The sequence below is a fragment of the Pipra filicauda genome, unplaced genomic scaffold (assembly GCF_003945595.2).
Source record: "Pipra filicauda isolate LSUMZ 115617 unplaced genomic scaffold, ASM394559v2 scaffold81_size6448238_pilon, whole genome shotgun sequence".
Lineage (NCBI taxonomy): Eukaryota > Metazoa > Chordata > Aves > Passeriformes > Pipridae > Pipra > Pipra filicauda.
The window spans coordinates 5,552,664-5,567,154 of record NW_024104998.1 but is presented as its reverse complement, the minus strand read 5'-3'; the positions used below and the strand labels follow the sequence as shown (position 1 = coordinate 5,567,154).

Genomic DNA, 14,491 nt, shown 5'->3' with positions numbered 1-14,491 from the left:
TTTGGAATGACTCCAGTTCTTAAACAGCTGTTCATTAATGAGCTTATCTTCCATATAATTCAATACAAGTTCTTTTGTGCTGATGAATACATGGAAAAATGTCAGTTAAAGAAATAGCCAGCAAAGAACAGAACACATGCTTGATTAATCAGAACTAGCACCAGACATACAAGACTCAAAAGCTATGTTTAAAGTATTGAGACTGAATTTAATAGCAAACCTACTGTGTAAGTTTCAACTTGATATCATCTATGGACTGCAAATAGCTTGAATACACATTTTCAAACTTGAAAAGCAGCTTTTGGTAAGAGTATGTACAGTCTTCCAAGTTGGCCATTATGGCAGCCCAGCCTTGATGTTGAAGATGTTCATCGTGTACAAGACCTTCACAAAAGGAGCAAAGCTTCTTGGCAACCTCATACATTTCCTGGGGGGGGAAAAAAAAAATAAAAAAAATCAGCGAAGTGCAAATCATGTTATTGTGGTAATTACACTGAAGCAAAGATATTAATGTAAAGTGTGAAATTTAAATAGCTAAAAAGTTGTACACCTTAAAACTTCAACAAAAACAACAATACTTCCTTTATTCTTAAATAAAAAAAATTAGTTAGATGACAAAAAAACTATATATTATTTACTGAGAAATAACTCAAAAACAGGTAGGTGAAAGTTGCCGTTCCAAAAGCACCTTATAAAATTAATGAAATGCTGCTAATATAAAATATTACACACGACTAATAACGCTTGAACTAAAAATGTGATAGAAAAAGCTGGAAACAAGGTCCAATAAGGAGAAAACTTTTAATGGGCCAAGCAGAAACTCAGAACAAGACAATGAACTGCAGGATCAGTTAGTGAAAGCACAGGTGCAACAAATGCAAGAAGAGATGCATGAGGAAACAGCAGGGCAAATAATCAAAGTCTTTTACTGATTAATAAACCAGATGCAACATGATGAGCAGCAGTGCAGAGCATCCACAAAACTAAAACATAATGCTGCAATTTGGTGTGTAGAAAACAACATGGAAGTTTTTCTGTTAAAAGTACTGGATGACACAGAGGCATTTTACAGCCATAAGAAGGCGAGAATTTGCCAGCCCACATGGAAAACTTAAACAGAGACCTCCATATGGCAAGTACCATATCTTACTATAAGTGCACTAACAGCAATGATTATTATAATCAATTCTAAAGTTTTAACTAGCAGGAAGAGCAATTATTTTAAGTCTAGCAATTTAAGAACACAGGCTGTTCCCCTCAAAGGGCCTACTAAAACACCAATATGAGAAAGTAATACAAAAGTCATAAATCCCTCAGCTTAAAACTTTACCAATAACATACTACATTGAAAATATTTTCCTGAACACACCTGTATTTTAAGTTTAATATGTACCTACTCTATAAAAAAAGTCTTTCCACTTCCTGCAGGTTGAGCACATTGCTAAACTAGGACTAAACACAACTTTCCCATGCTATTGTAAATGTAAGAAAACCATGCATAGAGAAACAAGTTATACAAAATACAGTGAGAAAGCAGTGTTAAAAACCCAACACATCTCCATATTTCAGAATACATTTGCTGCTGAACACATGGGGTTAGCAGCACACATGCATGCCCAAAAAAGTTTAGGGACCAACATCTACCTTCCCAAAATAAACGACAAAACTGCAGAGCATTTTATCCAAATGTTTCAGAATTAATACTGACAAAACCTGAAAGTTGTGAACACCCTCCCTTTTTTATAAGTCCCAACCTTGTCTCAAGCACCATGACAAAATTCCACTGTCCTTCAAATCACTGATAGTTAAACTATCAGCAGATGAACAATGAATATACAAAATATTTACATACGCAACTCCAGACTAGTAATTTAGTCCTGAAGTACTAAAAATTCCTATGACTTTTTAGTAAAGATGGTATTTGTCTTATTGTTTTCTGAACTTTGGTCACTTCCTGTGCATGTGAGAATAAGGATTTCCGGTTTGAGAAAAACAGTTATTTTAATTGCTGTACAAACTCTCACTTCCTAAGGCGAAAATCAACCAATAACACAACTGGAACAGTATCCAGACAGTGCTGAAATCTGCAAGTCATTTTCTCCAGACTATACCTAGTTTGTCCATACAATTTATATGCCCATAAACTGACTAATGCAATATTGACAACTTGAACAGTTTTTTAATTTTCTTAAATTCACATTGTATGTGAGTTACTCAAAGCATATAAAAAAAAAGCAGAATTACTGCTTCCTCAATTATCATATTAAGAACCAAAAGAACAGGCTGTTTTATCCTAAGGTATACTAAAAAATGCACCAAAAATATGAAGCTGAAAAGGTAACTAAATGTGTCTGTTGTATTATAATCTATGTCCTGGAAACGTACATAAGCATTTTACTTTCAATTCATAAACACTATTCTCTTCCTCCAAACTACCACCAATAGTTCCAGAACCACACAGTAGTTTGAAGACTGAAACGACATAAGCCACCTACAAAATCAAAACTGATTATGAAGTCTTTTTATGCAGTTCCTTCAAGTGAGTATCACAGTTTAACTAGGAAAGTAAAGACTGGACTCCAATGTTTCTTTAAAAGCCCTGGGTAGAGGTTTTTGTTAGTTCTATTTTCCTTTGGACAAACTCACTTAGTATGGCACAGCTCAAGTATTTAACACATTCAAGTAGACACGAGGCTTCATATGACCAAATTTTCCATCAAGAGACATACCCTTAACTAGTGGACAATGTTTGCTTTTTCAGTGAGATCCATTTATTGTGTTCACACTGGAAGTCAAAAGTTACAAGTTACTGTGTTGCCCTATGAAGCTTCATTATATATAATTTTTGATGCTCTCCTGAGAACCTTAAATTTGTCAGTTTAGTATTTTAGTTTTAACAAGGTTGTTTCCCCAGCAAAACACTTTTCAAACACAAAAGAGAAGTCACAAGTCAATATATTTTAGTAGGAAAAAAAAAATCCTCACAACTGAGATCGCTTATTACACAACTGATGACCAGCACTGACACTCTGTATCTAGGAATCTACCCTGTGGTAGATTGGGTAACCAAACCAGAAGCTTGTTTCCCAGCAGTCTGGCTCCTAGAAAAGTGAGACCAAACAACGGTATTTCCCAGAGCAGCAAATTAGTATTTGTTAACTTTTTAGAAGTCTCATAACAGAATCGGGATCTGTCATATAACAGACATGTCCAAGGGAACTATTACATAAAAATACCCCAATGCCATCTAAGCATTTAACCAGATATCACTGTTAGAGGAGCTGCAGCTTCTTTATGTATACACAGGAGATGTGGACATTAAAACAAAAAACCCTTTATGAAAGCAATCATAAATATTGCTCATAAATCATCTCAAACATAATTATTGAGACATGACATGTCTCCCAAAGATAATTTTTTTTTCTGAACTAACACTGAGATCAAAATTAATTAGCCTGAAAACATAGCTAAGTTTCTTTCAAATAACAAGTTTTCAAAGCTACCTGTAAACTAATAGACTACCAGTCAGACTGTACAACTAAACAGACACATGCTTCAGGGCACATATGCAAGGCATTGCAACACCATTCCATAATATAATCCTCCCAAAGTTATTTTTACATGTGCATCCCAAGTGCCAAAGAAATTCTCTCTAGGTGGTGGGAGGCAAGCAGTAGAATTCTCTCTGCATGGATGAACCTGAATGCAATTAGGAGTCCACAGAAACATAGGCAGACGCCTTTGATGGTAGTTATTTGGGCAATAGCATGAAATGAGCTCATTATATTTAAACAGTAAAGAATATTACCCTGGATTCAGGAGGTTGCAAGTAGATGGTTCTAAAGAAGTTCAAACCACATGGAGTAACTATTTGTCCACATGCCAGAACTGTTTCAGTCTTAGACTATACTAAGCAGATACTAGTGCAGGCAATAAGAACATTATGTTAAACCACTATTTTATGTATTTTAGTCAACCTTTCTTTCAAAATGTGAGATTCTGCAGCAAGAAGACAAAGCAGTGAAGTTTTTTTCTTCCTTTGGAGTATCTACGTAACTGAAAAGTACTTAAGAAATGTTTAATTTGTTGTAGCTTTTAGCTTCACAAATGTACCTTTCTCATCTTTCCATCACTTCTGAAATAAAGTTTCAAGTAATTTGGCTTGTTCTTCCTACAATCTCCATAGACAACATTTCTGTGGAGATCTCAGGCTACTTTAGAAGGATCAAGACCAATTTATTTCATATAACTGGCATGGCCGTATGCAGAAAAGAATTAAGCAGCTCTGCTAAATGAATACAGTCTAAAAACTGAATTATGTCAGGCACAGAAATAAAGGCCTGCAACCCAACATATGTTTTAACGCTTCTCAGTAAGGTTGCCAGCTTCAGCACAGAAAATGAAGCCTGCCTAACAACAGGCTTGCTTTTGTCATTGACTGTTCACAGACACACTCAAGGGTTCTTGGCAGACACCCAATGGTTCACAGAGCACAAAAGTTAACTTCAGTTGCCTTGTAGGGCTACGTTCATCCTACTTGGCTACAGCAGCATACCTAGAACACTGACAGCCTCACCGTACCACTGAAATGTGGACCTTGAGAAGCACCACCACCAGTACAAGACTAGCCAAACTCAGGCTAATCTCCTCGTGCTGTTACGTTGAAGAATAAAGACATCTTCACTACCAAAGTTGTCAAGAAATCCCCAGGGCAACCAGAAAGCTTTTTATCTTTGGTTGGGTTTTTTAACAGTGTTTAGTTGAATTATTTCCTTTGATAATTGCAGCCTAAGTTTAGGCGATTCTTCTGATTGTAATTACTTCTGTTTTCCATGTTTCAACCAAAAACCAGTAGAAGTAACAAAATATGTTTAATCTAAAGCAGAAATTATCTCAGAGTGTTTTGCATCAATTTCAAGACTGTCTTTACATCCTACTGTTCATCTGAATGAACAAAATCTGACCAAGGTCTGTTTGTCTTAAGTGGTCTTTGGACTTACCTCTAAAGAACAAAAGTTCTCAGGAAATGCAGGGTTCTTTCCATTCTCTACAACCCTGTGGTAAAAGGAAACAAGTCATCAAAGTCCTCGATTGCCATGTGCCTGAAATCCTGTAAAAGGACTCCTTACAGGTTTCAGTCACCCTAAAAATCAGGCTCAGATCAATAAAAAAGATCCTTGAAAGTATAATTCCACAGACCCATACACTGTATCAGCAGACAAATGTATTCACAACAGGGAACTGTTACCTTTTTTGCCAAAATTAATAACCAAGACCATTATCCCTAATGCATACAACTAAACCATCAGTAAAGCTACCAGAATAACCACTTCATGATTTCAGCTTTTAAAACCTGTTAACTTTACTGTGAGGGAGACTTTGATATTTCATGGCAATTTGTCTCCTTTCAGTAGATAGCTGATTATTCCATTCTCCTTTAATATTGGTCATTTCAGGTGACTTCATCTTTTGGGCATTTGTCCACACAGTTCATGACTTATTTCGTACTTGGAAAGTACTTATTTCACCAGCATAGTACAGAATAAGTTATTCTGTAAGTCACAGCTTAATGACTTTTTCTTCAGTACTGTTTTCACTAGTTCTTCACTCTGACATTATAAGCAGGTTTGGGGAAGTCAAATGATAGAATCTACCACTGAAAAACACACCAAGAACCACCACAGTCAGGTAATCAAACCATGGTACAAGGTAAGTGTTAACTCCTACCACCTTGATTCCAAGCCACCCAACTCTTTTTCTGGTGAATTTTTTAAAAACGTGATCTAAAGTTCTGGTTACAAAGGTTAACAAAAACAAATGCTAGAGCAGCATTTGGAAAGATCTACCTGAGAGCAGATCTTTCATTATCCCTTAGGATAAACTAATACCTATTCCATTTTAACCCAACCTTCTCAATTACTTTAAAAGATTGAGACTGATCACTAATCCAAGTTACAAAGAAATCTGGACTTCTCTGGAGGAGCTAGAATGGTGTCTGACCATTAGACTAGTAATTTAGCCAAAAAATTACTTTGGTCACGCAATTGTTACAAACACTACACTACCTTAAGGAACATGAACATTTTAAAGCAACTCTTTTCCACAGAGTCTCAAAGCAGCTTTCCAGTAGAAGAGAAAGAGCGTTTCTCTAAATAGATACACAGCTTTCAGGAAGTATGACTATACTTCTTGGCTTAAATATTATGAAGTGTTTGAAACTAAACTAAGAATGATGTAGGTACTATGACTACAGCCATGGTTTTAGGCAACCAAATTAAATGACCACACAGTTTCTCATCCTCATTTCCACTTCTCAAAAAAAGAACCGGACAAGAATTGACAGTAATCATGACAGTAACAGCATCACATGAAATGTGAAACATACCCACTAACAAAAAGTCCAAGTTTTCAATAACCTTGTGGGAAAAATAACAAGGGGACTTCAGTTAGATCACTAAAGAAAAAAAAAAATAAATAATCCTCTCTTAAAGGCTAAGTTACCAGAAATTATTTTAAGCAGTAGTGTTAGAAGACCGCAAGATTAGACAAGACTGACACAACATAGCTTACTGCACAACACACTCTGCAGAGAACAGATTGTCTTCTCCCAAGCTGATGTGTATGTAACTTTCTGCAAACACTGCATGCACCTCACTGTCCACATACTGCAGCTCAAGGCCAGAACTGCTGAACTGGGAGAGGTGGGAAACCAGAGCCTGGTAAAAAGGTAAGCTGGAACCCCATAGGAACAGATATCTCAAAGGTAAGTTTTTAGTCCAAGAGAAATCAGAACACTGAGATATAAAATGAAAACAGGCTTAGAAAGTTGCTTTAACAGAGATTTAAAAAAAACAAAAAATCATAAACAAACACATTACGCCATGTAGGACAAAACCTATGTCAAGATTTTCAGTTTAAATGGTAAAGGAACAGGTTCGGATAACAGATTTAGCTTCTTTAAAGCTACCTAATCTTTATACTGTGAATTCTACATAATGAGATCATAGGTAGTGAACAGGAACTTAATAAAATCTGTAACCGATGTTAAAATCATGAAAACACAGAGAAAATTGATATATCTTGATATGACTAACAGTACCACTGAAAACCAAACACGAGGTAATAAGTTTCCCACAGGAATAATTTTTGGTTAGGAGTTACAAAACCTAAAAAAAAGGCTACATGTAAGTTAATGAAATTAGTTTCAATTGGGAGTAAAAAATAGTTCCTTTTATATATACTTATCTAAAAATGCGTATGCAAAAGGCTGTAAGAATGCAGAGCCTCCACTGTGAACTAAAATGACTTTTGGTTATACCTGAATAGTAATAAATATTAGAGAGAAAAATGCAGAAAGCCAAAGTATAATTTAAGTCAATAATGGCCAGTTTTAGACATAGAAAAAATGAAGGAAATGCCATAAAGGCATGGACTAGTAAAAATACTTCTTAAATGAGAATCCAGAGTTACATTTATTATGAGGGGAAAAAAATTAAGGTTATATACCAGTGTATATAAAGTAGAGATCAGAAAAAGGGAATAAAAAATCTGTCCACTCTTCTCCACAGTACAAGTAAGGTTTAAAAATAAGGTAAAACAAATTAAAAAAACCCCACCTTTCCTACAGTTCTACAGCATAGTTGCCAAGTGGTATAACAGTTCAAATTACAGATGCCAAAATTAAACTGAACAGTTTTCAGGCAGGCTTAAAATGAGGGAGGAAACAAGAGAGGAATAAGTCTTCACCCCCTGAAATATTCATAATCTTTCATACAATGAGTTCGTCTATTACTACAGTAGACCTAGAGCATGAAGCACAGGAGATAACCAGGAACTCTTCCATAATACGTTAACAGCCATCTTAAAAGCAATTTTTACTATTTCATATGCTGTTTACAATTTCCTATGCCTGATTTTAAAAGTCAAATCATAGATCCTCTGGGCAGAACAGATAGCAAATTAAATAGAAACCAGTAGCTATCAAATATTCTCCTCCACTTTTACATAGTTACACATCACTGCTTCTTGTTGTGGACAAGAATAGGTAAAACTTTATCACAAGCAGTAATCTAGATTGCAACTCTTATTTTCCTACTCCCAAACATTATCATCATGTATTAGCACATGCATTAGTAGTAAGTATTAATTACCAAATTTAATTGATTAAAATGTCCTAAATAATTACAACAGGCAAAAAACTCTCCATCATCAAGTACTGCCATTCTGCTTTTCTGGTAAAGTAGGTTACTGTTTCTCTAAAATTAATAAAAAGACAAAGCTTGGACTATTATATGGTAGACTTTTCCTGTCTATTTTGCAGGAAGTCTCCCATACAGTGCTCTCTGTGGCTTTGGATGCATCAATCACACAACTACAGAGGTTCAGAGCCTTTCTAACTCTCCCCAGATCTTAACTGATTTGGAGAAGGATTAATATCCCATGTTCCTTCTTCCTCCCAAGCAAGAGGCTTATGGTGAAGCTTGAAGAAGATTAATGTTCTAACCACATTCCCAGTCCTCCCTCAGTTTCTTCTGAATTACTGCTCAATACACTTCAGGCAGGCATCACTTCAGCACAACATCGCAATACTTCTTTATACAGTTTTCACACCTTGGTACATCTGAAATCACAACAGACTATTTACTAATCTTCCACCATACATGACAGTTTTGTCATTCCCCTGACACCCCAGAGAAGTACCCAATTCATTTTCCCAGATTAACACACATCCTATGGCTTTAAAAGATTTAACATCTAGGACAAAACTAACCGGGGGTGTAAAGGTATTTCAGATTTACAAATATTACTACCTATTTAGTCTTTAAATAAATTTCCAAGTTTTTTCACCAAAAAACAGTCTACTGTCACTGCAGCCCTTTTACAAGCAGGGAAGAACTGGCAGAAGTGGGGAACAAATAATAATCTTCCCGAAGGTAAATCTGCAGGCTAAAAATAAAACCTCCATTCTACTTAGATTCAAGTTTAAAGACCTTTAAATACTGAATTCTTCCCCTCCACCCCATCCTTCAATAATACTAATAAGTGTCATCGAGTATGGAAAGATTTATTTTCCACTTACAAATCAAAATCACTCTCTCTAGATAAACTTTCCAGTCTGTAGCTAAATATATAGTATTACAAACTTGTCATCAGAATGAGCCAGTAAAGATCTAAATAGCATATTTAAAAGCACAAACACTGCAATAAACTCTTGTGCTCTGCATATTAATGCAACCTTCAGAATCAAGGAGGAAGCTTAGGTAGCACCAACAATCTTTTTCAAGTCTAAGTAGCAATAAAATCCCTGCAATAAAAAGAGCTTACTCCACAGTAATTAAGTATGTTCCATCATTATATAGCAACTTTACCAAACTGAAAGCAATATTAAGAATTTTTAAGACTAGAAAATAGGAGATGGGATGGAGAAGATAAAATATCAACCATGAGAAATGTGAGACTGAGTACCACCACCTTTCACTTCCATTACCCTAAATAAAACACAAACACAAAGACCATACTAATTACCACAGTCCCCCTTTCATATCAAATCAATGGTAAGTATTTAGCAGCTACCAGCCTTGCTTATTTTATAACCTCCTCTTAGAACTTCACAAGAAAAGGTTTTAAACCACTTTCAGTTTCAGCTGCTAAAACCCAGAATCCTCACACTCTTCAAGGAGCACAATTGAAAACCTCCCACTCCTTAGCTGAATTCACATTGATATCCACTCTTCCCTGCATGACAGTCATGTGATTCACAGATACTCAGTAACTCAAGGCCCTATTTACAAAGTCAGCAATAACTGTCAACAGGTGGGAGAAAGAGAAGGAGTCTACTGGACTCAATCCTTGCCTTAAATCAAATAGTATGTCAAGGACAGATTATTTAGTAAAAATTCCCCCTCCCGACAGATCAGGATGCCAATGGAAAAAAACAAAATCTCTGTACTGTACGCAAGACTTAACACTTTTCTCTGAATTCAGCTGTATGGTATTAAAATCTAGCCATTTCAAGCACTAAATATTCTTTTGGACTGCAATAAAGTTGTCACTGAAACCAAGAAATTTTATTACCAAAACATATATTACTATTCATTTTGTGCAAAGTGCTACATATAAACATTCTCCCACTCCCAGCCATCGGAACCTTAAATAATCTTTAGAGATATTAAATATATTTAATACATTTAAATGTAAAAATTGAAAAGAAATTAGATCAGTTCCCAACACGAAGAAACACAATCAGCCCATCTACTGAAGGCATTGTGTCAGTTTTTTGAACACACCAAAAAATTGCTGCTCCTACTGCAGGCACACTGGGTATCTTACTGACCACGCTGCAGGAAACGAGTTCTCTCAATAAAAATAACACAAAAGTAATCAAATTGGGATTCTGACTAGTTTGCAAGTAAATATACGCAAGTAAAAGCCAGTACTCAATAATAGGCAATCTGAATTTTAGCAAAAGGAAGCTTAGTTTTATTAATTCCTCACCAGTTGTTTAGACACATAACATGAAACAGAAGCTTGGCAAGGTGCTTTTAAAAATTATACTGCTAATTTTCTACTTGGGTTAACAATGTTTCCAAAGTTACTTTTCTGATTTCAGGTTGAGGCAAACAGAGGACACTGAAAACAAGGCAGAGCATTAAGGCATACATCCAAAGCAACCAGATTGCTTTTATTTTGCAAATGGTGTAAACATATTCATCCATAAAGATGTCTTACATTGTGCTTTTGAAAGAAGCTCTGAACATGCTAAAGAAGCAAGCACATTTCAGTACTTACCTTGAAATACTTTGAGATAAAGGCTCTGAAGAATACATCATCACTAGCATGCCATTCTTACTGCCTTTTGAACAAACTATTTCATATTTTACAGCAAGCTTCCTCTCTGACATATTTTCCTTTGGTGTGCAAATACAGTAAGAATCTACTTACCACAGCAAGTTGTGTTCGTGATGCTACCGTATGAAACACTGCAGGCATCATAAGAGATTCTTCTACTTTCAATTCCATCTCATTCTCTGCTGAAAACGTAGTTTTGGGGATAGCTGGTGGACGTTCACACAGGATCATTTCTTTGTTGAATAAAAAAATTGGATTGGTGTCCTATACTCAAAAAAAGAAAATGAAACCAAAGACTGAGTAAAAGCAACATACTGTTTAATCACCAGTTATTCCACTATATGGGTAACACGTCTTAAGAACAAGTTAAAATCTACATGTATAAGGTGAATACAGAAGGAACTGTTCCTCAAATTAAAGAAATCCAGCAAACAGCACACTGTGAAAAAATACTTAAAAATTCCTTAGTAAAACATCTTTTTCTTCCCCTATAAATGACAGTCTAGACTAAGAATGCAGTATGCACTTACTGTTCCAGCACTGTAACTACACACTCTTCTGTCTGGTGCCATACACTCTCCTCCATTGACAACTAGCACTTGGTGCTGAATGGCAATCTTATACTTTGTTTGAATTGCATGTTTCAGATCAGCCACACTGGAAGAAATGGGAAGAGAAGATGACACTATCAGCATATTGGTGTCTCTAATTTTACACAGGTGACTTGTCAGTGTCAAAGCAGAACATTTTTAAAACAAGCACTACTTTTTATCCTGCACAATGACATATTCCTAAGTTTTTTAAGTGTCACAACATGTTGCATTCTGGATATCCCACTAATAAGCTCTCAGCTAAAAGAAGACAGCCTCTGCATTACTGGTGCATCATTGGTAATGTTTTTCCAAGATCTGTTTGTATGCTGAAATTCTGGATTAAGTCATATCAAGCATTTAGGATAACAACTGTAAAAGTTGTATTATGTTCTTTTAAGGCAGACTTCATGAACCAAGAGCTGACTTGATAAAACCCTACAAGACAAGAATATCAACACTTCATTATGTGTAATGTAAACATAGTTTCACCTAATAAATTGACTGATTTACTTACATGAAGTGCATTAATAGCACTGAAGAGTAACAGGAAATTTAACAATCCATATATATGCAACAAATTTGTATAAACATCACAGACACTTTCAATGTAGAAACAGTATATCAATAGATCATCCCTGTTCTCAGTTTACCAGCCTCATACTTGGATTTCTAGGTGATGATACTATTGCTTACTTTAGACTGTTCTAGACTTTTTCTTTAAAACACAAGCAAACAGCAAAATAAACAAGAATTTACTAATCTGATACAGTTACTGAACCAAATTATAACACACAGTGGTAGTACCTGTGCAAAGATACTAAAAAACTTCAGAGTATGAAGAGAGTAACCAACACAAGCATCAGTGGTTTTGATATAACTGTCAGGAAACATAACAATGGTACTGGCTGTATGGTACTCGAAAAGTAAAGATCATAAATATCAGTTATCTAAAATAACCACGATTCAACACAACATCACAAACTCATTACAAACCTCTCATGAGCACAAGCTTGTACTTGCTAGTTGTGTTACAGTAACCATTCACCTATCATCTCCATGGTCTTTAGGAAGGATAGCTTGGCCTGTCCATGTACAAGGAAACAGGCAAAGAACCCAAGAAAGTCAGTCTTCCTAGAAAGACCAAGTCCATATGTACAGATATACAGAATAAGATATTAAACACTTCAACTGAAGAGTCCCTGATTTCATTTGGTTCACTTGCTGGAAAGCTTCTTTTTCAAACAACTATCCAAATCAGCAAAAAGTTGGCCCCGACTGGATTATTAGGAGCCTGGAATGGCAGCTCAGATGCTGTACCTCACTCACCATGATTTAGAAACGTAATGTCTAAATGTACTAGGACACCATACAGGGGTATGGGCACATCTGCAAAGGACCTGGTAGAACCAGAGTGGCTGAAGCAGTATTTCATGCTCATAATACCCTGTGTGTCAACAGGCTTTAGAGAAGAGCATACAAAAAACAATCAGTAGACACAGTCTTAGAATCCTTCCACCACCACAAACAATTTTCAAAATCCGAATTCACTTGCTGAGTCACGAAAATGACAAACAGGAATTCAGAATTCACTTGCTGAGTCACGAAAATGACAAACAGGAATTCAGAAGAAAGAAAACAATGCATTTGAGTACAAAATCCCTGGTAAAAGTCTTTTAAGCACAACTACTTGTTCTAACTCATTCATCACTGGTAGAACACGAAGACAGCAGGTAAGCTTGGCTCTTGCTACCTACAATGTGTCTTGCACATGAAAACAATGAAAAAAGGATACAACACAAAGCACACATTTGAAAGATGCTTTTGATACGCAGCAAAAAAAAAACCCAAACAAACAGGAGACTTATTGGGACTTAACTGTGATCCTATAACACCGATAATGCTTCAGGCAATTGGGCATTCAGAGGTTCAAGTTTTACATACAAGATGATGTAAAACATTTTGGAGCCTTACAACACAGGACAGAACCCACTTTTACCCATCCAGAAAATGACACAAAAAACTTCATGCCAAGTCTTTAGCATCTAATCTAAAAACATTAAAGAGCACACATTTTCTTCAGGATAAGCATACTGACAGGAGAAAAAGAAAAGCCTCCACAACTTCTTCTATGATGTCAGTCAGTGAAAAACAAAACTCTTACAGAGGAATCATAAATAAAAACACCATTCAATAAAAGAGTACAAAAGACCAGAAGTCATTCTGACAGCTTTTTTCAAAAAGCAGCAAAAATACTACCAGACTCAGCTAAGAGTAGGTCAGTCTCTGTCACTGCTCCAGAAAGTAAATAACTTTTCTACTCTTTCATGGAATCTCAAACACAAAGAATCACCTGGCAAGGCATTGAAAATGCTAATCACAAAAAAATGAAGAAAACCCACAACCAAAATCCACTCAAATACATGAACACCTGTGAGAAAACTATATCAACATACTAAAAATATAAGTATCTTTTAAAAATATAAGTATCATCTTACTCATAGAAATGAGTATCATCTGTCAAGAATCTAGTATATAACAACTATATATGCTTTTTAATTTAAAAAAAACCAAGCAATACACAATTAATTTACTCTCTTACTTTTGCACAGCAAGTTCAGTATCAAACGTAAGGGTAGTTCCAGTGTTGACCAAAAATACATATAGCTTCATGGTGATTTCTTTAGGTCTCTGAAGTTTATAACTTCCACTGATAAAATCATTTAGAAACTGAAACAAAAATTTCAAGTGTTAGTTTTACATGAGTTATGAAAGACACACACATGCTATTGAAAAAATACTTTCAGATAAACAGTGGGTGAATACATCATCCCTCACATTCCACAGTTCTTTATCTATTTCTAAAGACAGAGATGCTCCTCTGACCAGAAACATGGGCAAGGTAAGTCTCTGCATGTGCAGATGGTTAGAAGAACACATGGAAATATATACTGAGAACGAAAAAGTTAAATAAAAAAAAAATTTTAAAAACTGTGACTTCCAGTTGCAGAGGTCACCATCTCAGATCATTATCTGGCTTGTCTCAATTATTA

At 35.6% G+C, this 14,491-nt stretch overlaps 1 protein-coding gene across 2 annotated transcripts in view; it reads right to left on the bottom strand.

Moving 5' to 3' along the window:
- Positions 1-14,491, bottom strand: part of RB1CC1 (RB1 inducible coiled-coil 1) — a 73,249-nt gene that overhangs the window by 43,942 nt on the left and 14,816 nt on the right. For both annotated transcript variants that reach the window (XM_027728140.2, XM_027728142.2), the window contains exons 3-6: positions 14,041-14,168; positions 11,379-11,505; positions 10,942-11,112; positions 225-427 (exon numbers count right to left, since the gene is read on the bottom strand). In XM_027728140.2, coding sequence (XP_027583941.2) covers positions 225-427; positions 10,942-11,112; positions 11,379-11,505; positions 14,041-14,111 — 572 coding nt within the window. In that variant the 5' untranslated portion in view covers positions 14,112-14,168. The remainder of the gene's footprint in view (positions 1-224; positions 428-10,941; positions 11,113-11,378; positions 11,506-14,040; positions 14,169-14,491) is intronic.